General features: G+C 43.3%; 1 protein-coding gene across 1 annotated transcript in view; it reads left to right on the top strand.

The window, feature by feature from the left end:
• Positions 1-2,665: 2,665 nt before the first annotated feature.
• Positions 2,666-26,869, top strand: part of NET1 (neuroepithelial cell transforming 1) — a 76,494-nt gene continuing 52,290 nt past the window's right edge. Inside the window, exon 1 of the mRNA XM_026648594.2 lies at positions 2,666-2,841. Coding sequence (XP_026504379.1) covers positions 2,690-2,841 — 152 coding nt within the window. The 5' untranslated portion in view covers positions 2,666-2,689. The remainder of the gene's footprint in view (positions 2,842-26,869) is intronic.

The following is a 26,869-nucleotide window of genomic DNA, read 5'->3' as shown; positions in this document are numbered from 1 at the left end:
ACGTTCCAGCCTCTTGCGGGGGCAGGGCAGACAGGCAGGCAGGCAGGGAGCCTGCCCTGCCCCCGGTACACGCCAGGCCAGATCCTGCCCCCCGAATCCCTCTTGCAGCCGAACCCCCTGCCCTGAGCCCCCTGCATCCCGACCCCCTGCCATACCCTGCACCCCTCCTGCACCCCGACCCCCGGCCTCACCCCTCACCTGTTCTGCATCCCAACCCACTGCCCTGAGCCCCATGCCGCACCCCTCCTGCCCCCGACCCCCTGCCGTACCCTGCACCCTGACCCCTGCCCTGAGCCCCCTGCCACACCCTGCACCCAACCCCCTGCCCTGAACCCCCTGCCACACCCCGCACTCCTCTTGCACCCCACCCCCTGCCTTGAGCCCCCTGCCGCACCCCACACTCCTCTTGCACCCCAACCCCCTGCCCTGAGCCCTCTCCTGCACCCCACACCCCAACTCCCTGCCCTGAGCCCCCACCACACCCCACACCCCTCCTGCACCCCCTGGGGTCAGGGAGGGGGCAGAGTTGGGGTGGGGATTTCGGGGAAGGGGTTGGAATGGGGGCAGGGAAGGGGTGGGAAGAGGCAGGGTAGGGGCAGGGGGGGGCCTCCTGGAAGGGGTGGAGTGGGGACGTGGCAGAGGGCGGCAGTGGGGGAGGTGTCAGTAATGCGGCCCTCGGGGCAATGCACTAGTCCTCATGTGTCCCTCATGGTCATTTGAGTGTGAGACCCTTGCACTAGATCATATCATGGCTTGCTTTTGTGCAGCCTCCTCTCCTCAATGGCTGCTTCCCCCCTCCTGTTTTAATATCCTCAGCTAACAACTAGTTTCAACACATCAAAACTTGGAAGAGCACTTATACTGCAATTACAAGCAGCTCAGTTGATTTCTCCTTATGGGAGCGTGGCCCTCCAAAATGATACATGCCAGGGCTAGAGCCTAGTTTCCTTAAGGCAGCAGGGTGCAAAGAAATGAGAGCTTTTGGTATGTCTACACTGCAGCTAGGTGCAAGCCTCCTAGCCCCCAGGGACAGACGCATGCTAGCTGGGCTGGAGCTACTGTGCTAGAAGTAGCAGCGGGGGACTGGTGCGCTCGAGCTTTGGGGGGCAGGAGGCTGAACAGCTGGAGCTACTGTCAAGGCTGTATCCCCACTTTGAACTTTAGGGTACAAGTGTGGGGGCCTGCATGAGGACTTCTAAGCTTAACTACTAGCTTAGTTCTGGTCCGCTGCCACCATTCCCTTCCCTGGGAAGCTTTGAGAAACCTTTCACCAATTCCCTGGTGAATACAGATCCAAACCCCTTGGATCTTAAGACAAGGAGAAATTAACCATCCCCCTCCTTTCTCCCACCAACTCCTGGTGAATACAGATCCAACCCCCTTGGATCTTAAAACAAGGAGAAATTGACCCTTCCCCCCTCCTTCCTTTCACCAACTCCTGGTGAATACAGATCCAACTCCCTTGGATCTAAAAACAAGGAAAATTAATCAGGTTCTTAAAAAGAAGGCTTTTAATTAAAGAAAAAGGTAAAAATCATCTCTGTAAAATCAGTATGGAAAATAACTTTACAGGGTAATCAAACTTAAAGAGCTCAGAGGACCCCCCTCTGTCTTAGGTTTAAAGTACAGCAAAACAAAGATAAACACTCTAGTAAAAGGTACATTTACAAGTTGAGAAAACAAAGTAAAACTAAGATGCCTTGCCTGGCTTTTTACTTACAAGTTTGAAATATGAGAGACTTGTTTAGAAAGATGGGGAGAACCTGGATTGATGTCTGGTCCCTCTCACTCCCAAGAGCGAACAACAACTTAAACAAAGAGCACAAACAAAAGCCTTCCCCCCCCCCCAAGATTTGAAAGTATCTTGTCCCCTTATTGGTCCTTTGGGTCAGGTGTCAGCCAGGTTACCCGAGCTTCTTAACCCTTTACAGGTAAAAGGATTTTGGAGTCTCTGGCCAGGAAGGATTTTATAGTACTGTACACAGGAGAGCTGTTACCCTTCCCTTTATAATTATGACAGCTATGCCATCCTCATTTATTTTTAGTACCCTGGCTAGAGCACTGCTAGTGCCAGTCTGCCAACCCAGGCTGGCTCCCAGCTGCACGGCAGGCACATTACATGCCCCTTATTCCCCACCATGGCCCCCCATTCTCATGGGCTCCAAAGCACTGGGGCTATTATCAAAGTCCTTGGCAGAGAGGCAGCCCTGGTTGTGGGGATGGAGGGGCAGTAGGAGCATGGGTACCGGCCAGCTGAGGCAATGTGGGCAAGAGGGGGAGGGGTAAGGCACGGGGCATGGAGACCTGAGCTGCCTCTCTCTGCCCCTCTGATACGCTCTGCCTCTGTTTCCCCTCCCCTGTCTACAGGGCTTCACAGCGCATGTGCAGCACGGAGCTGCCCCGCCCCCTGCTTGCAGCACAAACAGCCCCGCCCCGAAGCTGAGGGCTCCCCGGCTGGCCCCGCCCCCTCCACGCTGCCGCGATCAGAGCCCTGCCCCTGGGCCGCCCTGCCCCGCCCTGCCGTCTCCTAGCAACCATCGCCAGCGCTGATTGGCCCGGGTGGTGGCCGCCGCCATTTTCAAACCGCTGTGGGCCCGCCGCCGCCATTAGCCCGTGAGCTGAAGCGGCTCGGCCCGGCTCCCCCTCCTCCTCCTTCCCCCCCCGGGGCTGCCCGGAGCCAGGCCTGGGCATGGAGAGCGGGCCCGGCCCGTGCGGGGACAAGCCCCCCAGGAGGAGACGGAGCAGGGCCAGCACCAGCGCCCGGGCCAACCGCTCCCCCGCGGCGCAGACAGAGACGACCCCGGGCGGGATGGGATCGGCCTCGGCCTCCTCCTGCAGCCGGTAGGTGCAGCCGCCCCCAGCGTCCTCCTCCCCCTCTGGGCCAGGGACCCCCGAGTCCCCCCACCCCCGGTTCCCGGCCCAGCGAATGGGATCCCCCCCCCCCTCCCCCGGCACAGCAGGGCACGAGCCCGCTCGCTGCAGGGCCGCCCAGGATTAAAAACCCCCCGCCCCTGAAACAGGTTTCTGCCCCCTGCTCTCCTTGGCCGCTGTCTCTGCCGCCCGGGCACTCCTGGCATCTCTCTTGCCCGTGTAGCAACGGATCGTTTCTCCTGGCCACCTCCACTGAAGGACACATGAAGAGGTGTAGGGGGGCAAAGGAGGAAAGGCTTTAAATGCAGATCTAGCGTTGGCTGCTGGGTACTTACCCAGGCCGTGTTTCTGTTTTATTACTATTATTTATGGCTTGTTTTGCAAGGCTGCCTAGAAATCCCAGTCGTGGACCTGGACCCCCGTTGTGCTAGGTGCTGTACAAATTGAACAAAAAGACTGAGGCTGCTCTAAAGGTGGCTAGCAAGGGGAAAGAGAAACTTTTTTTTGGCCTCTTCCTTTGTAAAAGAGGCATAAAAATACCTGAAAGGCTTTTCCCCCTGCCTGTATTATTTAAAAATAACACTACACAGTGAGGTGTTTACTACCTTGCCTGGATGACACCATAGTTGGCTGGAGAGCTAGAAGGATTATGCCATCTCAAACAGAAAGCAAGTGAAATCTGAGCTAGGAAGTGGTTTTTAACTGGACTTTTAACACCTAGTGTCTCTCAAGTGTTTTAGTCAAATAACTCCTTTGATATGGATTCAGTATCTCCCCCTTCCAATTAAGAGCTGAGAAATCTCGCAATTAACACTTGAAACCTGACTCCGCCAGTGAAGTCAGGACTCTGAGTCTTCTTTCCTTTGAGGGGTGGGAGGGAAGTGACCCTTAACTTTTTAAATCAGCAGGTCCAGATAACTTGCATCCAAGAGTTTTAAAAGAGCTGGTTGAGGAACTTGCGGGACTATTATATTGGTTTTCAATAAGTCTTGGAGCACTGGGGAAGTTCCAGAAGATACAAGAAAGCTAATGTGCCAGCTTTTAAAAAGGCTGAGCAGGGATACCTGGCTAATTATAGGCCTGCCAGCCTGACATTGATCATGGGTAAGATAAATGGAGCAGCTGATATGGGAACCAATTAATAAAGAATAAAAGGAGGGTAATGTAATTCATGCAAATCAACATGGGGTTATGGAAAATAGATTCTGTCAAACCAACTTGATATCTTTTTATGAGATTACAAGTTTGGTTGATAAAGGTAATAATGGTGGTGTCATACTTGGACTTCTGGAAGGCATTTGACTTGGTACTGCATTGCATTTTGATTAAAAAATTAGAATGATATAAAATTAATATTAGAGACAAGGTGGGGGAGGCAATATCTTTTATTTAACCAACTTCTGTTGGTGAGAGAGCCAAGTTTTTGAGCTACACAGTGCTCTTCCTCAGGTCTGGGAAAGATATTCTGAATATTATAGCTAAATACAAGGTCAAGCAGTTAGATAGTTTTAGTATATCTAACTGCTTGACCTTGTATTTAGCTGTAATACTCAGAATACCTTTCCCAGACCTCAGGAAGAGCACTGTGTAGCTTGTCTCTCTCTCCAATGGAAATTGGTCCAATAAAAGATATTGCCTCACCCACCTTGTCTCTCTAATGTCCTGGGACAGACACAGCTACAACCGCACTGCATACATAAAACAAAGATGGCACATGTAAAGGGATTAAAAACTGGCTAACTCTTGGGTCTCAAAATGTAACTGTAAATGGAGAATCCTCATCAAGCAGGTATGTTTCCAGTGGGGTCTGCAGGGATCTGTTCTTGGCCCTATGCTATTTAACATTTTTATCAATGACCTGGAAGAAAATATAAAATCATCACTGATGAAATTTGCAGCTGACACACAAATTGGGGGAGTGGTAAATAATGAACAGGACAGGTTACTGATTCAGAGCTATCTGGATCACTTGGTAAGCTGGGCGCAAGCAAACAATGTTTTTGTTTTGTTTTGTTTGTTTTTTAATACGGGTAAATGTATACATCTGGGAACAAATAATGTAGGTCCTATTTACAGGATGGGGAACTGTATCCTGGGAAGCAGTTACTCTGAAAAAGATGTTGTGGTCATAGGGGATGATCAGCTAAACATGAGCGCCCAGTGTGATGCTGGGAAAGATTATTTTATCTCTGTTTTGGCACTGGTGTGATGGGTGCTGGAATACTGTGTCCAGTCCTAGTGCTTACAGTTCAAGATGGATGTTGATTAATTGGAGAGAGTTCAGAGAATGATTAAAGGATTAGACAACCTGCCTTAGTGATAAACTGAGTAGATTGAGCAACTTGAGTCTAACAAAGAGATGGTTAAGGGGTCACTTGATTACAGGGCTGGTCTACACTGAAAACTTACATCAGCATAACTATGCCAACCTAAACCCTGGTGTACACAGAGCTAGGTGGACGGAAGAATTCATCGATCTCGCTACAGCCCCTCAGGGAGGTGAGGAGACCCTTTTCTGTCACTGTCATGTCTACACTGAAGCGTGACAGTGGCACAGCTGCAGCATTGCAATTGAATTCTGGAAGCTGAAGCTAGACAAATTTCAGACTGGAAATAAGGTGCAAATTTTTAATAGTGAGAGTAACTAATGGAAGGATTAACCAAGGATCATGGTGGATTCTCAATCACTTTTAAATCAGGATTGGATATTTTTCTAAAAGATCTGCTCTAGGAATTATTTTGAGGAAGTTCTGTGGCCTGTGTTATAGAGGAGGTCAGTCTAAATCAGGGGTAGGCAACCTATGGCACGCGTGCTGATTTTCAGTGGCACTCACACTGCCAGGGTCCCGGCGACCGGTCCGGGGGGGCTCTGCATTTTAATTTAATTTTAAATAAAGTTTCTTAAACATTTTAAAAACCTTATTTACTTTACATACAACAATAGTTTAATTATATATTATAGACTTATAGAAAGAGATCTTCTAAAAACGTTAAAATGTATTACTGGCACGTGAAACCTTAAATTAGAGTGAATAAATGAAGACTCGGCACACCACTTCTGAAAGGTTGCCGACCCCTGGTCTAAATAATCACAATAGTTCCTTCTGCCCTTGGAATCTAGGAATCTGACATTACAGCTAAGAGTTGTGTTTAATGTCTTGTTTCATCCATCATTCAACATATGTTTGTTTATTGGTGATGTTGATTTGTCTGTTTTATAATCTACTTTTTTTTTTTTTTTTTATGATTATGCTATTCTGGGGACTTGTTAAACTTTGTAGTTGTTTATATCCTGTCATAAAGATATTTGGGAACGTTTACAAAAAATAAATAAATGCTATCTCTTGCCAACAATTTGTAGCAAATTAGACCACTTTGTTATTACCGGTGATCCTTGTTTTCTGTGATTAAAAAACAAAATTCTCCGATTTAAAAGAAACCACTGCAATTTGCATTTTTCCGCAATTAAAATGACATGCTGTATAGGAGGGCCACATAAACTGAAGCACAGCCTTGTGTGGGCCAAACAGATTCTGCCTTCAGAGCTGGGCAGCTGGAGAGTGGCAGCTGTTGGCCAGGCACCCAGCTCTGAAGGAAGGAAGGGTGGCAATACCCAGTGCTTTATTTGTGCCAGGGCTGTGCCCCGGCACCTCTGGGCTTGATGTGTCAGTTATGAATGTTTATATTTAAAAAAAAAAAAAAAAAAAGCTTGAGCCACGGCACCTTTTTCATTACAAATTAAGCCCTGGCAATACCATATTATGCCACCCTTACTTCTGCACTGCTGCAGGTGGTGGCACTGCCTTCAGAGCTATCGCTCTCCACTCTGCCTTCAGAGCTGGGCAGCTGGAGTAAAAACTAAAGATTCTCTGTAAAAATGCAAATTGTGTTTTTCCTCTAGCAAATGGATTTCTAGGATCCCTGGTTATTACCACTCTCCCCCAGCTACTAACTCAGAGCTATGAAAAGTCAAGACAAAAATATTCAATCTGGCTTTCTCTTCTTACTACCTGTAGAGTTAGGAAATGATTTCTACAAGTATACTAACTGATGTGGAATGTGCATAATTCTAGTATTGTGTTCTGGGAGCAGTTATGGCAGTATATTTGTTTAATGTGTACACTTTAAGTTGCTGAACAGTGTCAAAGGCCCACAGAGCATGAGAAAGGTGTTTCTTTAATTGGCCAGTCTAAATCTAAATAGATAAAATATTGTTTAGAGTTATTTTAAAATGACTGGCTTTAGTAAAACATCTTCCACTCTGGATGGCACAACTGCTTATGCAAACATTTTAAAATTAATGTTAAAAACCTTATCCTACAATAAGCTGGTATGGGTCAAATTGTAGCATAGATGGGGGTGACAGTGCTGAAGTCTTTAGGTTGCTGTATAAGCTGATGGAACACTTATTTGTATTATCATAGTGCCTAGCAGCCCTATTCATGGACCAGGACCCCATTGTGCTAGTGTCAAGGCTGAATCCCCTCTCTGTCACGCCGAGTGCAGAAGTGGGGGCCTACACGGATTCTAAAAATTAATACTGGCCACTCCAGGCTTGTATTAAACTCCCAAGGTTACAGCTTTTCTCTGACCTTGGCTTGGTAAACGCTGCCACCACCCAAAGGCAAAAAAAACAACAACCTTCGACCAAGGAAGGAGCACTTGGGAATTCCTCCCTGTGGGGTACCCTCAAGCCCTTTCATGCCCCTCCCCTCCCCACCTCTCCCACTCCAGGGAAGAGCTGAGAAAGAAAACAAAGGAAATTATCTATTGTCACCAGCTAATCAAACAGCATATGCACAAACCTCTTAGGACACCAAAAATCCAATCCTGTTCTTAAAAAAGGTAAATTTTATTAAAAACAAAAAAGTAAAATACATCTGGAATTTAGGCTTTTGCTAGATTTTAAAAGAGCAATTCCAAAACTCAAGCACCCAAAATTGCTTGTGACCTTTAAGCTGAACCCCCAAGAAAGCTAACAAATGCATCTGGGGGTAAGCACAGAGGAGTCCACAACCAATAAGAAATAACCATAATCCTGTCTTTTTAGACATTCCCTAACTTTACTTGCATATCTGAGGCTCCAGATAAGTAGGTTTGAGGTATGACTTGATAATCTATAATCATACCTGGCTTAAAGCTGTTTACAGCATTACTGCTCCATGTCCCTGCAGCCCAGAGAACAACAGACAAAGGGAAAGTTTCTTTCACAATTTGAAAAAGTTCTACCTTCCCATTGACTCTTTCGGTCAGGTGCCCACTCCTTTTCTTTTACCTGTGGGCTTGTTAACCCTTCACAGGTAAAGCAAGCAGAGAACAGACCAAGAGGGATTTTACAGCTAGCTGGGTGTCCATCAAAGGGAGCTACTCTTCTCTCTCCCCCCGTTCATGTATCACAGCTAGTTACTGTACAAACAAAATGACAGTCCCTGCCCCAAACCGCTTACAATCGAAGACAAGAGACAACAGATGGATACAGGCAGACTGATAAGGGAGCACAAGGAAATAATGCGACTATTTTGTGGACAGGCTGTGTCGTCTTGTCTTAGGCTCCAACCCTGCAGTTTGATCCATGCAGGTGGAGTCCTGTGCACAGGCAGACCCCAAAAGGAGTTGCAGCTGGAACTCTGTCCCCACATGGAAGGTTGCGCCGCATCTGGCAAGTTTATGTGCTGAGTAAACTCACACTTGATACTTTTTGGTGAAAGATAAATGAATCATTAAGAAACCAGAAAAAGGTATCAGTTAACATTTCAAATGTCCTCTTATTCATGGTCAGCCATTCCCTGCAATGCTGAGACCTAAATTACATAGCACTTTTATTGTAGCAGTGCCCAGAGGCCCCAATCGGAATCAGGCCACCATTGTGCTGGGTGCTGTACAAGTACATAAGCATTTGTTGTGTAAGATGACAAGACACATGCAATGGTAAGGAAGAGAAAAAATAGTCAAACACATGCAATTTTTTATATAGATATATTATAAATAAAGAGCAAATTGTCCTCAGTTGTTACCTGACTGACCGTCATTAACTGGATGGCTTCTTATAGGCATCACTGTTAAGAGGTCAGCCTTGAGGAGGATTAGAAAGAAAACTGTAGTGACACATGGAGTGCCCTCCCTGAACTGATCCATGAAGACAGGACAGTGTGGAGAAGGAACAGTTGTTTGTCAGCTTCTTAAGGCTGGCATCACTGATGTGAGTGGGACATGATATGAGGCGAGTGCTCAAGTAAGGTGATGTGGAGCTATGAAGGAACTTGAAGGTGAGGACATGAAGCTTAAATTTGATGTGGTAAAACAGGAGGAGTCACAAGAATGATTCAAAGTAGTGTGTGTGTGTGTGTGTGTGTGTGTTAGATGTGGTCAGAGCAGCAGGCCAAAAAAAATCTTTGCAGCTGCATTCTGCATGGACTGGGGAAGGATGATGTGGCTGCTAGGAAGGCCAGAGATGGAATTACTGTAATCATGATCGAAGATAAGGGCCTGGCTGTCTGCACAGAAAGAAAAGGATGAATTTTCAGGAGAGATCTGAATGAAGAATGTCCTTCCTGAACTCGTATGTGAAGTCACTGCCTTTTTTCTCTTTTAAATCCCTCCCAAACACCCTCTTCTGCAAGAAACTCTCCATTTAACTCTTATGTTTATTCATTCTTTCCAGTTATCTCATGCTTAAAAAATCTGTTATGTTGGACTGTGATTCATCATTAGCTTAGCAGCCAAGTAATACTGATGGTGATGCCATTGTCTTTTTTTTCTTCTTCTTCTTCTTTTCCTTTCTCTTTAAACCCCCTTGTTGTGGCTTGTCTGAAATGAGTGTTTAAGCTCCTTGGGATAGATATTTCCTTTTATATCTGTTGGGAGCTGCTACCAGCCACTTGTTGGTTGGTAAAATAATGAGAAACAGTGCAAGGTTTTACTGACTTAGATAAAAGAAAAAACAAACTTGGTTGTAACATTAACAAATAACATAATCCATAATTTGGAAAGCTGAAGTGCAGCTTTCCAAAAATCTAGACACATTTTAAAATCTTCTGTTACAGCCACACCTTACTGTATTAGTTTAAGAGAATATTTAACAAGAATAGTAAATGTGAAATCCTAATTGTTTTTAATTATTTGAGTCTGTTACTGCACCTGAGTAGTCTTGTCAATTTTGTGATTTTTTTTTTAACAATCCTTTTGTTTTCTTTCCCTGTTACTGTAAGACCCACCATTTTTGGCCTCCTTCCATTTTCTCCCTTGGTTTCCTCTTCCTTTTCCCTGTTTTGTTTTTGTTTTTCCCCCTGCTTCCCATGCACACTGGAAAACATAACCCTAACTATCCATACAAAATGATGTGGTCTAAATTAGCTGTTACCACTCCAGAAAGAAATCTTGGGGTCATAGTGGCTAGTTCCCTGTAAACATCCTCTAAATGTGCAGTGGCAGTCAAAAAAGCTAACAATATTAGGAAAGGGATAGACAAGAGAGCAAATATCATAATGCCACTATATGCTGTTCTGGTTGTCCCATCTCAAAAAAGATATTAGAATGGGCAAAAGTAGAGAGAGAGGCAACAAATGATTAGGGGTATGGAACAGCTTTCATACAAGGAGAGATTAAAAAGATTGGAATGTTCAGTTTAGAAAAAGAGGACTTGGGGGGGATATGATAGTTTGTAAAAGCATGTATGGTATGGAGAAAGTGAATAGGGAAGTGTGTAATGTGAAGGGATAAAGAACTAGGGCTCACCTGATGAAATTAATAGGCAGTAGGTTTAAAACCAACAAAAGTAATTCACACAACTTGTTGCCGTGGCAGTTGTAAGGCCAAACTTACAATTGGGTTCAAAAATAATTAGATGAGTTTATGATGAATAGGTCAATCAATGGCTATTAGCCATGGTCAAGGATGCAGTCCTATGATTTGGGTGTCCCTAAACCAGGGGTTCTCAAACTGGGGGTTGGGACCCCTCAGGGGGTCGCAAAGTTCTTACATGGGGGGTTGTGAGCTGTCAGCCTCCACCCCAAACCCCGCTTTGCATCCAGCATTTATAATGGTGTTAAATATTTTTAAAAGTGTTTTTAATTTATAAGGGTGGGGTGTCACACTCAGAGGCTTGCCATGTGAAATGGGTCACCAGTACAAAAGTTTGAGTACCACTGCCCTAAACCTTCAACTGACAGACATTGGGACTGGGCAACAAGAGATGGACCACTAGAAATTGCCCTGTTCTGTTCATTCTCTTTGAAGCATCTGGCACTCTGTCAGAAAACAGGATACTGGGCTAGATGGACCATTGGTCAGACTGACAATGCCTGTTCTTATGTTCTGTTGTCCACATACAGTTGCATAATCTGTTGTTCATGCTACAGTTAATAATATTCTCAGGGCAAGCATGTTACTGATGGCTTGCCAAATACTGTATTACTGTTTTATAATTGTGTGAAACTCAGGGTGGATAAAAATGTGTTATCACTGCTGAAGCTAGATAATCTTAGTCCCATGAATTAAAGGATAAGCATAGGATATTTCTCAAGTGTCAGTCTACTCAGTTAAACCCAGAGTTCCTCCTGTGAAAGAGGTAAATATCCAGGCACCCCTTTCACTTACCTCAGAGGATCCTCAACATGCTCACAGGCAATTCCCAAAGGAAAGGACTTTCCAGTCCTAGATAGCTCTTGCAGAGTTTCGCTGCTGAGTTAAATCCCAGATGCTGAGACAGGACTGGTTGAGCCCAAAGCAAATATAAAGATTAGGAGTGATGGATATAAGCAATCCTGAGACCTCCAGTGAGCCATGGGGTCATGTGCCCTCCCTCTTCCTCCTGGTTTCCACTTTATATAAGTGTTACAACTGTTATTAAAAATTACTACTTCAACCCCCCAATCATATCTGAGTGTAACCCTCTCCCTGATCCCCTTCATTTAAAAAATACATCCGAATTTTTATTTTTTTAATCTGTTTAAAATTAATTTTGAGGTTGACAATTTATGGTCAGCCCTAACTGTACTATAATCTATTAATCATTTATGTATAAAATGTGTTGGCTCAATGAGCCCTCCTCAAATTGTAATGTTAAAGGATACTGCTTTTCTAATTATATACAGAACGGGAAAGACACAAATCTTTAACTTTTGAGGTTGCAACTTTTATAGAACTTGAGTTAATGTCATGTACTGCATTAAGTATCTATAGTTAGTAGAACCTCAGTTTTAAACACCACTTACAAATGATGAGTTATATGGAATATTTTTCCTCAGCCAGGGGAAGGAGTCACACAATGAAAGTGACATCAATGAAAACATGTTGACATCCTTTCATATTCCCATGCCGTCAGCGCTTTGGAAATCACTTTGGAATGGTTTGAAGGACAAGAAGAAATCAATGCGGTGCATCATACTACAGCTTCATGCACCGTACCTACTGTACTTTAGAGAAGTTTCATTTTATTCACTTTTTTACTTTTATGAACTCCATCACCAATTAGTTGGTGTAAAATAGGGGTTCTACTATGTTGTTTGTATTTTTCCAAATACTTTTCCTCTGTTTCTGTTCTGCAGAAAAGCTTTTGCCTTGATTACTTTTGGTTTCAGTTTGTCTAGCAGATTTCTTCATTTGGATTAGTTTATTCAAAGTTGAGAAACTGAGTTGAGAACGTAGGAAAGCTTGTTTTCCTTTTCCAATATAAGAATAAAGAATAAGTTCTACTAATTCTAAAAACTTGAAGGACATTGGGCCAGATTTTCAAAGATATTTATGCACCTAAAAGTGCCGATAAATGCTTAGTGGGATTTTCAAGATATCTAAGCAGGTATGGCACCTAACTCTCCTTGGTTTCAATGGGAGTTAGGCACCTAACCTTTTTATGCACTTTTGAAAATCCCAGTAGATATCTATCTGCATCTTTAGGCATCTAACTATCTGAAAATCTGTTCCATGGCAATCAGAAACAATCTGTCACCTGTAGTAAGTGAGTTAATACTTTTTGTTTGATTAATCCATTTTAAATGCAAAACTTGCCTTGATAAACTTCAGAACATTTTAAGGTAGCTTAATTTAATAAAAATAAATTTTAAATGTGGTTTTATACATATTTAATTGAATTTCAGTTTCCATCTAAATGCATCCTGAAACAAATTCTGAGTAAAAAAGACAACCATTATCTTGCAGTAAAAAAAACATTCACTATATTCTAACGTAGTAAATGTAAAAATTAAGACTCTGAATAAATGTATGTTAAGCTATATAATTGTTTAAATATATAGATATACTGTATCTGCCTAATCAGCAATAAGTATATTTAGTGTAAAGGCTATATTTTATTGCAAATCAACTTGTGAATTAACTTTTTCTTTTTTCTTTGAAAATAACTGAAAAGTACAAATGCAAAACAAGATTGAAATCAGTGATTTAAATCAAGGTTTCCTGCTGGTTCATTTAAATCATGATTACAATCTTATTTAAATTACTTTGATTTAATTCACTGCACCCTGCTGTACCTTCCACTAAAGTTAACGGTAATTATGCTTGCTGACTGAGGATAGAACTTGGCCCCAAAACTATAAATTTTGGATGGACATAAAACCACTCAACTCTTACCATTACAAATGTTACCACTGTCAATTTCATAGGATCTGCACGGAAATGGAAAGTAGTGACAAGACAGCAATGAGATTAATATGTGGAAGGAAAGACTTTCTAGAAAGGAACATGATCGAGATGAACAACCATTACGAAGCAAAGGGGTTGAAGGAATAAAATTTGAAACTTAACAAAGAGTGGTACAGATGAAGGCACAATGACAAAGCAACTGAAGATAAGTTTAATTCCACTCATAGAATCATAGAATATCAGGGTTGGAAGGGACCTCAGGAGGTCATCTAGTCCAACCCCCTGCTCAAAGCAGGACCAATTCCCAACTAAATCATCCCAGCCAGGGCTTTGTCAAGCTGGGCCTTAAAAACCTCCAAGGAAGGAGACTCTACCACCTCCCTAGGCAATGCATTTCAGTGCTTCACCACCCTCCTAGTGAAATAGTGTTTCCTAATATCCAACCTAGACCTCCCCTACTGCAACTTGAGACCATTGCTCTTTGTTCTGTCATCTGCCACCATTGAGAACAGCCGAGTTCCATCCTCTTTGGAATCCCCCTTCAGGTAGTTGAAGGCTGCTATCAAATCCCCCCTCATTCTTCTCTTCTGGAGACTAAACAATCCCAGTTCCCTCAGCCTCTCCTCATAAGTCATGCGCTCCAGACCCCTAATCATTGAGATCCTTACATCGAATTGGGGTGTTAGTGTAGACCAGGCCCTAGAGAACTGATACATTTTTATATAAAAGTCAGCGATGTCATGCAAGTAATACCTAATTGAATGGAGAGTTAATTGTTGTTCAGTATGTCAACTGCACTCTAACACGTTTAATGTTTAAATGTCCAAATAGTTATTGGGAGAAAAGCTGCATGTGTTAAAGTTTCAACATCTACCTTCAGTTGAAGGCTAAGAAAGTTCACAATAAACAGCTGAGCTCACCAGAAAAACAAGTGGACTTGACACTACTGATACGTCTACGATTAAAAAAGCCCAAACCCCCACACCTTTTAGGCCTTTACACATCAAAACAAGCAAAAAGGCCATTAATTTAAGATTTCTCTTAGAAAGCCGTCTTTAACACAGGCAGCTTGTCACCTCACAGTATGCTGCTGAGAGGGCTGTTTTTGAAGCAGAGGTTTATTCACCCGCACATCTACCAATGTGATATATGCCATCGTGTGCCAGCAATGCCCCTCTGCCATGTACATTGGCCAAACCGGACCGTCTCTACGCAAAAGAATAAATGGACACAAATCAGACGTCAAGAATTATAACATTCAAAAACCAGTCGGAGAACACTTCCACCTCCCTGGTCACTCAATTACAGACCTAAAAGTCGCAATACTCCAACAAAAAAACTTCAAAAACAGACTCCAATGAGAAACTGCAGAATTGGAATTAATGTGCAAACTGGACACCATTAAATTAGGCTTGAATAAAGACTGGGAGTGGATGGGTCACTACACAAAATAAAAACTATTTCCCCATGCTAATTTTTTCCCCCTACTGTTACTCACACCTTCTTCTCAACTGTTGGAAATAGGCCATCCTGATTATCACTACAAAAGTTTTTTTTCTCCTGCTGATAATAGCCCACCTTAATTGATTAGTCTTGTTATAGTTGGTATGGCAACACCCATTTTTTCATGTTCTCTGTGTGTGTGTATATATATATCTTCCTACTGTATTTTCCACTGCATGCATCCGATGAAGTGGGTTTTAGCCCATGAAAGCTTATGCCCAAATAAATTTATTAGTCTCTAAGGTGCCATAAGTACTCCTCGTTCTTTTTGCTGATACAGACTAACACGGCTGCTACTCTGAAACCTGAGGTAGTTTTAGGATTTCAGAAAATGATCTAAACATAACCCCTTCCCCCCACACACTAAAATGTGTATATAAAGAGAACATGTGCTGTTAGAGTACAGTATAGGGCATTTCAGAAAGTGACAAGTGTGATGTTCCTAAAAACTGAATGGAACTAGAGTTAAAACTATGCAATGGGGAAGACTGTCCCATGGAAACTAAATTAAATTTATTCATGGGCCATATCAGTAGAGCCCTGTGCAGATACAAAATTTGTATCCGCATCCGATCCGCAAAAATGGTCCGTGGATATCCGCAGATGCAGATATCCACAGATTTGCAGGGCTGTACACATCATAGAATCATAGAATACTAGGGTTGGAAGAGACCTCAGGAGGTCATCTAGTCCAATCCACTGCTCAAAGCAGGACCAACACCAAATAAATCATCCCAGCCAAGGCTTTGTCAAGCCAGGCCTTAAAAACCTCTAAGGATGGAGATTCCACCACCTCCCTAGGTAACCCATTCCAGTGCTTCACCACCCTCCTAGTGAAACAGTGTTTCCTAATATCCAACCTAGACCTCCCCCACTGCAACTTGAGACCATTGCTTCTTGTTCTGTCATCTGCCATCTCCCCCATCAATCCTTACGTGAAGTGAAATGGTTTCATCTCTGTTCAGTGGGAAAAGGTCCACAGAATAAAAATCACTATTGCAGTTGTTGCCGGCTGTTGATGGTGGTGACAGTCTCAGTAAAGAAGACAAATCTTGAGTGGGCCTGGAGACAGATCTCTCCTTTCCCCTTTAGAGGTAAAAGAGACAGCTTGTAGAGATGTTGCCTTTTCCCTTTTTAACAAGTACCCCGTGGAGTATGGAAAATAGTTTCCCTTGGCATTAGTCAGAAACTTTAATTGAAAAGTTAGAAATATCAGTTAATTATCTTTGATGAACCAAAAGATGGAAAAGGGATAAACATCCGAAATCTCATCTCCCTCCAACTCCCTTCAATTTGCAGTTCTTGTTTTTCTTTTGGAAAGTGTTGTTTTTCCTGTAACAGCTATAAACAGTTCTGCAGAAACTTTTAAAAAAGCAAATACAATATCCAAACTTATTCTCAGTGCATTAGAACATCAGACAAAAGCTGCTTGTACTCGGGCACTGGTAGAACATCTAATGGAGCAAATTATGGACACAACAGCCTGCCTCTGAGAGCCGGGTTGCTGAGTCTGTAATATTTTAACCTCAAGAACTGCTATCCAAAAGCCTTCAGTTGTTCTTAACTGTTGTAGTGGAGTGTAGGATGAGAGGCTGAGTTCTCAGGTAGTGGAGTTTTAAACCATTCAGGGTTTTAAAGATTGACATAAACAGATTGAATTGTACCTGAAAATGAACAACACTTGTGATCAAATATGGTTTCCTGAACTTCCGGCCACTTGCCCTTGCTCAGGAAGTGGGCAGTTGTATTTTGTACCAGTTGTAACTTCCTGGCTGACTTCAACGGCAACTCTAAATGGAGCACTTTGCAGTAGTCTAGCCAAGAGGTAAGAGGCAGAGATGATTCATTCAACGGCCAGAGTGGATGCAGTCTTCTAATTTAGTCATAGATGTGCACTGTGGGCCAATACTACTACTTGAGAATCCAGTAGTCCAGAGTCTGGTGAAAAGAAGACATACACCCTTAAATGGACAGAGGCAGTGTCTGCCATCACTTAAACACTTCCTACCACGAACAAGCATCATCTCCATTTTATCTGAATTGAGTCACAAACAATTCACCTTTCTCCCAGACCCTTATCATGGTCAGGCTGGGGGAAAGTACAGAGATTGTAGAATCTAGGTGAATGTACAGCTGAACATCATCTGCATTCTGATATCACCATGCAATATAGCTCAACCTTCCCTAACGGCTTGAGGTGCAAATTGAGCTGGAGGGGTGGGATCACAAATATGAGGACTCTTGGGGTAGCAGCATGGCTGTCCCCACCACATACACAATCTGTTCACAATGGATTTGGGTTTCTCACTTTCCTCCCCCATCATTTCTGCACCCCTGGCTGTAACCTCAGAGAATGCCAACTTATTACTACTCTTAGTGCTATACCTCCTGCATTAGAGCAGCATCTGCCAATCCCTGTCTCAACCATGAATGTGATGGGGCTGAAATGCCAAAATATTTGAATTGGAAGTTAAACATTTAAAAAAACCAACTCTACTGAAAAGACATGTTTGAATAAGTACACTCTGTGTTCTGTCATGCTACATCTCTCTGCTTATATTCGTAAACAGAAAACAATACAACTAAAACGGGAGGGGAGAATATAGGAAATCTCAGAATATGCAATTTGGGTCTTTTTGTTAAGACTCACATTTTTAAAGTTACTTTAGGAAAGGTGCTTGCTGTGAATTTTTAGCCACTGTATAAGGGAGGGAATGCAGTTAAATTTTCTTCCTCTGGGTGTCAGTATAAGATAACAATGTTGATATTTTAGGGTAGAGTTAAAAAAAGTAGAAACTTAGTGTTTTGTTTCTCATGTTTGCTTGTACTTTGAGCTCACAATTTATATTAAAAATTCAGCAGTTGGACTACATGTAGATTTCATTTTATTTTACTAATAAGGGGTAGTGTGTAACTAGTTTTTCCCAATGTAAAAACAAAAATAGCTTCTTGAACGTAGTAGGGTGATATTTCCCTCCCCCCATTGTATGATTATTCCTTTCATGAGAGTCTTCTCTTCTGATCAGTCTCCTTCTAACCCACACAAGCTAAATCCGGTTAAAGGTGATTTGCAAAGGAAACCTGAAAATTGAGCCAAGCATAGAAATATATGCTAACCACCCTAGGCACTTTTGGGGGTGGGGGGAGGAGGGAGGCTGGGGGAGGAATGTAACCAGGCATGGGGTGGTAATCATCACATAAATCTAAACTTTTAACATAAAAAGAAAATCTGTACATTCTGCTGGGTGGTACCAGGTTCGCTGCAGATACTCCAGAATACATCATTCTGGTTGTGGCATTGAAGAGAGTACAAAACTCCACTATTGTTACTGAGTGGCCAGAGAGATTGAAGTGTTCTCCTCCTCTCTGGCCACTCAGTAACAGACCTGAAGGTGGCAATTTTGCAACAGAAAGACTTCAAAAACAGACTCCAACGAGAAACTGCTGAGCTTGAATTGATTTGCAAATTAGATACCATTAACTCTGGCTTGAATAGAGACTGGGAATGGCTGAGTCATTACACTACTTGAATCTATTTCCTTATGGTAACTATCCTTAACCTCTTGTCAACTGTCTGTAATTGACCATCTTGATTATCACTACAAAAGTGTTTTTCCTGCTGATAATAGGTCATCTTAATTAATTAGCCTCTTAAAGCTGGTATGGCATCTTCTATGTATGTATATATATACTCTTATTATACGTTCCATTCTATGCATCTGATGAAGTGGGCTGTAGCCCACGAAAGCTTATGCTCAAATAAATTTGTTAGTCTCTAAGGTGCCACAAGTACTCCTGTTCTTTTTATGTATTTTATGATCACACAATACTGCAAAATGTGTTCTGTTCCTGTACTATATTTGGGAGTACTAAAAACTGCATTTTTCTAAAACTGTAGCTTTATTAGAGAGCCAAGCTGGGTGAAGTAGTATCTTTTATTGGTTCAACGTCTGTTTGTGCAGCTCAAAAGCTGGTCTCTTTCACCGAGCTTTATGTATGTAGCATTTTGTATTATTATTTAAGCTTTGACCTAATTTGTGGTGCATTTCCTGTACAATTTGTAAAAGAACCTCAGTGCAGTGCTCTTCCCTCAGTTTATTCAGATTTTGTCTTTAGCTTGATCACTGCATATAATTGTGTGTACAGCATACTGTATATTGCATTTTGTATGATCATGCATCGTAAGACTCTATTGCAATACTAATACATATGCACTAGGGGGCAGAGTTGAGGTTGCTCTGGGCCCTAGGTGCATTTTCATCCCTGTAAATAATTGTTTGTGATAACGTTTAGATTAGAAGACACAGTGAAATCCTTTTGTACTAACGCACCAGAAATATTCTCTCAAGCTTGAATAACCACTAGTAGAACAAAGCAAGGTGAATTTTTCAAAAGGGCTTTCTGTGCTCACAACTAGTGGAATCTCTCTTCTTGTTTCCCTAAGCCAGGGTCTTTTATTAATGACTTCTTGCAACTCTAAAAACACCCCCAAAACAACTCCACACTTTTTATTCAAAATAATTGAAAATACCTGTGAAGCTTTTATTACATGAAATACCTACTCTGTGATTCTACTGGAATATCAGTTTCCAAATCTCATTATTACTTCTGTAACACTTATAAAACTCTTACCTACCTTGCCTTTAAAAATTGGAAGTCAAATCCTACTGAGGAAAATAGAAAGGAACATAACGTTGGCAAGTTACGTGCAAAAGTATAATTAGGCAGGCAAAAACAAAAACAAAAAAACCATGTGAAGAGCAACTAGCAAAAGACACAAACTAACAGCAATAAATAAATACACCAGAGCAGGAAGCCTGTCAAACCATCAGTGGGGCCACTGGATGATTAAGGTGCTAAAGGAGTACTCAAGGAAGACTAGGCTGGACTACACCATTGCATAGAAGCTAAATGAATTCTTTGCAGGGTGTTCACTGCAGAGGCTGTGAGGGAGATTCCCACACTAGTGCCTTTCTTTTCAGGTGACACATGTAGGGAACTGTTCCAGATCAAGATGTCAGTAGAGTACATTTTGGAACAAATTGATAAAGTAAACAGTTATAAGTATTCACCCAAGAGTTCTGAGGAAACTAAAATGTGAAATTGCAGAACTACTAACTGTGGAAATGTTCCTTATCTCTTAAATCAGGCTCTATACCAGATGACTGGAGGGTAGCTAATGTAACACTGATTTTTAAAAGAGGCTCCAGAGGCAATCCTGTTAATTACAGGCCGGTAAGCTTAACTTCAGTATCAGGCAAGCTGGTTGAAATTATAGTAAGGAACAGAATTATCAGATATATAGATGAACACAATATGTTCGGAAGAGTCAATGTGGCTTTTGTAAGGGGAAATCATGCCTCACCAATCTATTAGAATTATTTGAGGGGGTCAACAAACATATGGACAAGGCTGATCCCAGTGGATATAGTGTACTTGGACTTTCAGAAAGCCTTTGCCAGGGTGTTGGAATTATTATTTATTCAGGATATTATCATGACATTAATTTAACCATAAATTCCTTTATTAACTCCAAAGGCCAAATTGTATTTATACAATTGCTTTAAACATGTCTAAAAAGCCTAAATAATAAGCAATTCATGGGGATTATAAGCTAGGCAGGAGGTGGCGGGGGAGAGTACATTACAACCATCCTCAACCACTGAGCAGAGGATGGTTGTAAACATGCCTAAATAATAAGCAATTTACTACATCCAAACAGTAACAAAACATTTATTAGCATTTGATCAAGATACTTGCAAACAGGCTAAATCCACCAGAGGTGCTTAGACGCATATTAGTCAGCTCCAGTGTGGTCAGGCAGGTATTAGCAATGAACCCTTTAAGCATTTACTTCTTTATATCCTTTAACAAACAAGTGATGTCATTGCCAGTTACTATCTTCAGCTAAAAACCAATTTGAGACAGTTCACCCTTATTTCCAGTCTTAATCCAGATAAGATTTATAACCTCCTTTCTCCCCAGGCCTTTCTTCCCTATCTCTTCCCCTCCTTACTGACCAACTGTTTTTCCTTTGCACCTGGATTCACATAGGCCCTATTCTTTGAAATAACCCTGTGGGTGTGGGATGATCCATGTTGGCTCTTTTTAAGGCAGATTCTCGGTCTTATTTAAAAACATCTGCAGTCACCCCTATCAGTCAGAGGCCTTTTTAGAAATGCCCCTTATTTCATTAGTCATTCTTTGAACCAGACATCCTCCCTACTTCATTTCTTCTGCCCTTATAACTCTTTATTTTCAAGGCCTTTCTTTTACTTGCTAGTTAGGACCTTTCTTTACAACACATATTTCTTTAATCAAACTTAAGCTAACTTCACTTATCTAATTCTGGGCAAGAAAATGGCAGATGAAATTCAGTGTTGATAAATGAAAATGTATGCATGTTGGAAAACATAATCCCCAACTATACATACAAAATGACGGGGTCTAAATTAGCTAATACCACTCAAGAAAGAGATCTTGGAGTCACTGTGGATAGTTCTCTGAAAACATCTGCTCAAGGTGCAGTGGCTGTCAAAAAAGCTAACAATGTTAGGAACCATTAAGAAAGGGATAGTTAATAAGACAATGCCACTATATAAATCCATGGTTCTCCCACACCTTGAATACTGTGTGCAGTTCTGGTTGCCCCATCTCAAAAAAGATATATTAGAATTGTATAAAGTACAGAAAAGGGCAACAAAAATGATTACGGGTATGGAACAGCTTCCATATGAGGAGAAATTAAAAAGACTGGGACTGTTCAGCTTGGAAAAGAGAATACTGAGAGGTGATATGATAGAAGTGTATGTGACGGTGTGGAGAAAGTGAATAAGGAAGTGTTATTTACCACTTCACATAACTCAACAACCCGGGGTGACCCAATGAAATTAATAGGTAGCAGATTCAGAACAAACATGAGGAAGCACTTCTTCACACAATGAACAGACAACCTGTAGAACTTGTTGCCAGGGGACATTGTGAAGGTCAAAAGTATAACTGGGTTCAAAAAAGAATTAGATAAGTTCTTGAGATATAGATCCATTAATGTCTATTAGCCAAGATAGTCAGGGACAACAACCCCATGCTCTGGGTGTCTCTAAACCTCCGACTGGTAGAAGCTGGGACTTGACAATGGGATGGATCACTACATAAATTGCCCTCTTCTGTTCAGTCCCTCTGAAGCATCTGGCGGCCATTGTCAGAGAAGACAGGAGACTGGGCTAGATGGACCATTGGTCTGACTCAGTATGGCAAATCTTATTATCTCTCCAGCTAAAACTCTTGTCCAATCCCTCCTCATTTCCCATCATGATTAATGCAGCCACCTCTTCTCTAGCCTCCCAAACAGCCATGTTGCCTTCTGTTTATACAAAATGATCTTGGCAGCTTGTCCCAGTCCCTGAATGCTTCCACTGACTCCCCACTTTATCTTACATAGTTCAAGATTCTTGTCCTAAACTTTCAGCCCCTTCACTACTCTGCTTTTTCCTATTTTTGTTGTTTGTAAAATCTTCGTTATGATCAGGTATAGCAATGACAACCGAGAGTGCCCACGCCAAGTTCAGGACTGGAATAGTAGATGAATGGAGTGAGTGTTGAGGAGAACGAAACCTCTAGGCATGTACAAGGAGGAAGGCTATTTTGGGAGCGAAGGGCAGCATGAAGACACAGTCACAAGTGAAATGAGGAGACTCCAATCTTGTCTAAGCACAAAAGTTGCATCAGTTGCACAAAAATCTGTCTTAAACCAGTTGAATAAAAACAGTGTAAATCCTGAGTGTGGAGACACACTGGATTGCTACTGGCTTAATGATCTGTCAACAGTGACTATCTGGCAGCATCAGTTGTTTAATTGTTGACATGCAGAACTGCCTAGAAACCCAGCAGTGAGAGGAGGGTGCTTGCTTACCTTGCATTTGGTAAGAAAATAATTTATAAGGGGCTGCTCCAATAGAAAGTAAACATAATACAATAGAAATAATTTAAATCGTTAAGGCCAAGGTACATCTTTAATTCATCAGATTTTTAAAATGTGAGGTCAGTGAGTGCTGCCGTGCCACCCACGCTCTACAGTCTGTGTTTATCTTAACATCTTTTTCTTACATTGTATAGACATTACGCTTAACAGCCCCACCCAGCAATAGTTTTCTGCCCAACCTCCAAACCTCAGGCATGTATTCTCCTTGGCCTTCCATAGTATCTTCTGATTTTCGGTCTCCCTGCTTTCCCCCTGCTCTGTTTAGTTTATGGGCCCCTAATATTTTTCTACTATGCTTTCCTTAATCCACCTGCCTAAATGAAATCCCAGTTCTTCTGTGCACATTCTCTCCAGCCTCCAAAGCAATCTGGATGTTCTTTTTCCAGCCTCTCACAGGATCAGAAGGTGATTTTTTCTTTCCCAGCAGGATGAGGAGGAGGGACAGCTATGCACAGCAGCATCCTGTGTGCCTCCTAATTAGGAAGGGATGATGACATGACCCTTCCCCTCCCCCCGCCAGTTGAATGCCACTGTGTACACAGAATCAATGGCCACTCAGTGCAAATAAATATTATCTGGATTGCTTTAGAGCCAAGCAATTTGTTGTTTGTTTTTATACTGTGTTCTTGCTATCGTTTTGTAGCAAAGGGTAACGAGGGTTGTCTAAATACAAAAGTTATTCTATTTTAACTATACCGGTACAGTTAAAGCTACACAAGCTCCCTAGCGGGGAGTTATACTGGTATACAGGTGCCTTATATCGGTATAGTTTATTCCTGTACAACAAAGGGAATACACTATACTGTATAAGATACCTTACATCAGTTAAATTGCATCCACACTGGGGTTGTACTAGTAACTTTGTTTTTATACTCCTACCACTAACAGAAATAGTTATACCAGTGCAAAATCTGTGTAGACCAGGCCTTAAATAAGAGAGATTCTGCACCAACCAACTCTAAAAGTGTATCTTTTGTCAGCTGGTCTCTTGTGATGGCTTCTGATGTTTTTTTGGATCAAAATTTGTTCCCACAAGAACTCAAAATAGCTCTCTAGCATTGAATCTAAACATTCGCAGCTGGCATAGCACTTGGGAGTGGAAATCTTGCTCTCATGAGTTCGGGGCACATTGAATTATTTGGTCCTTGTTACTCTCCCATGAGAGCATTCAATATAGGTATTTGAGGCTTAAGTGGAGAAAGTGACATTAAGGTACAATTAATGTCGGCTAGTTCTGGAATATGCTTTTTGCCCTCTGACTGGAAACGTTCTAGTTTGAAGTTCATTTGAAACACTGAATGAGTTTTATGCTACAAACTTTTGTTGATGCAAATTATGTTGGCACCCAGCCGTCAAAGTTTGTATTTTGCTTGTGCACACTTGGCTGTCTGCATTGGTGCTGTGCATACTCACCAGGAATGCTTGTGTCAATACAAAGTGCAGTGCACCACCGGTTGGTATCCCAGTGTGCCATACTCCGCTGTCTGGCATGATGCCTTTTGGAAACTTTTTGCAATTCTTAGGGGTAGAAATGAGTTGTCCAGGGATCTCTGGGAGCTAGGGGTCAAGTTCCCAGAACGTAACTTTTTCCATTCCATAATGCCATCCATATTCCATAATTGTCATGCCTTTTTAAAAAAAATCCCACAAACCCATGTGGCACTTCTGTCAGAGATGGTAGGCAGAGAGAAGCATGATGCCCTCAGCATTCTGCACTAGTCTCACAAATGTAAATACAGCACGCATAATCCTCTGCTATTTGCATAGCTGCAGGAAGAACTGCAACAATGGGGGAGGTGACAATTTCTTTGAGGACAGATTGTTAAGGGATATGGTGGAAAAACAACTCAGGGTTGATGGTGGCATTTGCGGAGCAGCTGCAGATGATGGGCGCAAGTCATAATGCAAGTTTGGGACAACGAGCAGTGGCTGCAGAACCTTTGGGTGCAAAAGGCCACGTTCATCGATCTATGTGCCGAGCTCGCTCTAGCCCTCCAGCCCAGAGACACCAGAATGAAAGCTCCACTGAGAGATGAGACGTGATTGCACTCTGGAAGCCTGTAATGCCAGATTGCTACCGGTCAGTGGGAAATCATTTTGGAGTTAGAAAATCCGCAGTGGGGGCTGGTGTCATGCAAGTGTGTAGGGCCATTAACAGTCCTGCGTAGCTGGAGATGATGACTCTCGCCAATGTGCAAGATGTCCTGGATGGATTTTCAGCAGTGGGTTCCAGTGTGGCTGCAGATGGCACGGACATCCTTATTTTGGAATCAGCCCACCTTGCCACATAGCTATGTAGCCCCTTCTGTTGATGTACTATGATTATGCAAGCGCTGGTGGATCACAGGAGATGTTTCACTGGGTATGTATTCATTACCCGCCAGATTGGCGGGCAGCGATCGATCCAGCGGGGGTCGATTTATCGCGTCTAGTCTAGACGCGATAAATCAACCCCCGAGCGCTCTCCTGTCGACTCCTGTACTCCAACTTAGCGAGAGGCGCAGGCAGAGTCGACGGGGGAGCGGCAGCAGTCGACTCACCGTGGTGAAGACACCACGGTAAGTCGATCTAAGTACGTCGACTTCAGCTACGTTATTCACCCCCCCCAGTGTAGACCACGCCACTGATATCTGTGTGGGCTGCTCAGAGAAGGTGTGTGACGCTCACATCTTTAAGAATACAGGACCGTTCTGAGAGTTGCAAGCAGGGACATTCTTTCCTGACCGGCGGATAACCATTGTCAATATTGAAACGCCAATAGTCATTCTAGGGGACCTAACCTACTCCTTGTCCCTCTGGCTCAGGAAGGCATACACTGGCCACCTCGGCAGCACCAAAGAAGGATACAACTCTTGGCTCAGCAGGTGCAGAATGATTGTTGAAAGTGCTTTTGGTAGATTGAAGGGATGCTGGTATTGATTACTCACTACATTGGATTTCAGTGAGAAATATATCCCAATGGTTATAGCTGCATGTTGTGTACTGCATAATATCTGTGAGGCAAAGGGGGAAAAGCTGCTGCCAGCGTGGACTTTTCAAAGGCAGCAAATAACTGCTCCACCTTCACCCTGGCAGCAGCTTTTCCCCCTTTGTTAACTTGCGGGTGGGCTGGGTGTCATCTTTAAATGCAAACATTGTAAGGAAAAATGCATGCACACATTTACCCAAGATTCCTTCTTCATCGTCCTCATCCATGCTTGGCTGGCAGGACTGGCTAGACTGTGGTGGAGTCTCTAACCTAAGTTCCCTGTAAGTTGCGCGGCCGCACAGCAGCCTATTTAGCGCCACGTAGATGCTTAGGGAACCCGGCCGGGGAAAGGGCACCCCTCTCCCAGCTGCAACCTAGCCCGGCCCCCAACCTGCTGCGGCCAAGGCGCCTCTATCTCGGCCCGAATCCAGCCATGGGTGGGGTGATGCAGCCCGAACCTAGACGGCCCGGCTGGAATTCAGACGTGGCCGGGGTGGTGTGGCCCAGACCCAGCCACGGCCGAGGCGGCCCGACCCAAACCCGGGCAGCCAAGGCCGGCCAGGCCCAGATCCAGCCGCAGCCTGGCCCCAACCCTGGCGGCCTGACCCAGCCGCGGCCGGCCCGACCTGAACCTGGCCGGTGTGGTCCGACCTGAACCCGGCCGGTGCGGCCCAGCCTGAACCAAACCTGGCCTGACCAAGCCGTGGCGTCCCTCCCCCGGCCGGACCTACCAGGGCTGTGGGAGGGGTGCCTATCCTGTGGCCCTAACCCCGGAAGTACCGCAGCAGGGAGAGGCGCCTCTCTCCCCCAGCCCAGGTGCTGATGGGGGGAGTCCTCTCTCCCCGTCGGAGCACCCTCCTGCACCCCAAATCCCTCATCCCTGGCCCCACCCCAGAGCTTGCACCCCTGCCGGAGCCCTCACACCCCTGCACCCAAACCCTTTGCCCCAG

The sequence above is a fragment of the Terrapene carolina genome, unplaced genomic scaffold (assembly GCF_002925995.2).
Source record: "Terrapene carolina triunguis isolate 2854851 unplaced genomic scaffold, T_m_triunguis-2.0 Scaffold68, whole genome shotgun sequence".
NCBI lineage: Eukaryota > Metazoa > Chordata > Testudines > Emydidae > Terrapene > Terrapene triunguis.
The sequence above is the reverse complement of the archived record's forward strand: the minus strand, read 5'-3'. Positions and strand labels throughout refer to the sequence as shown.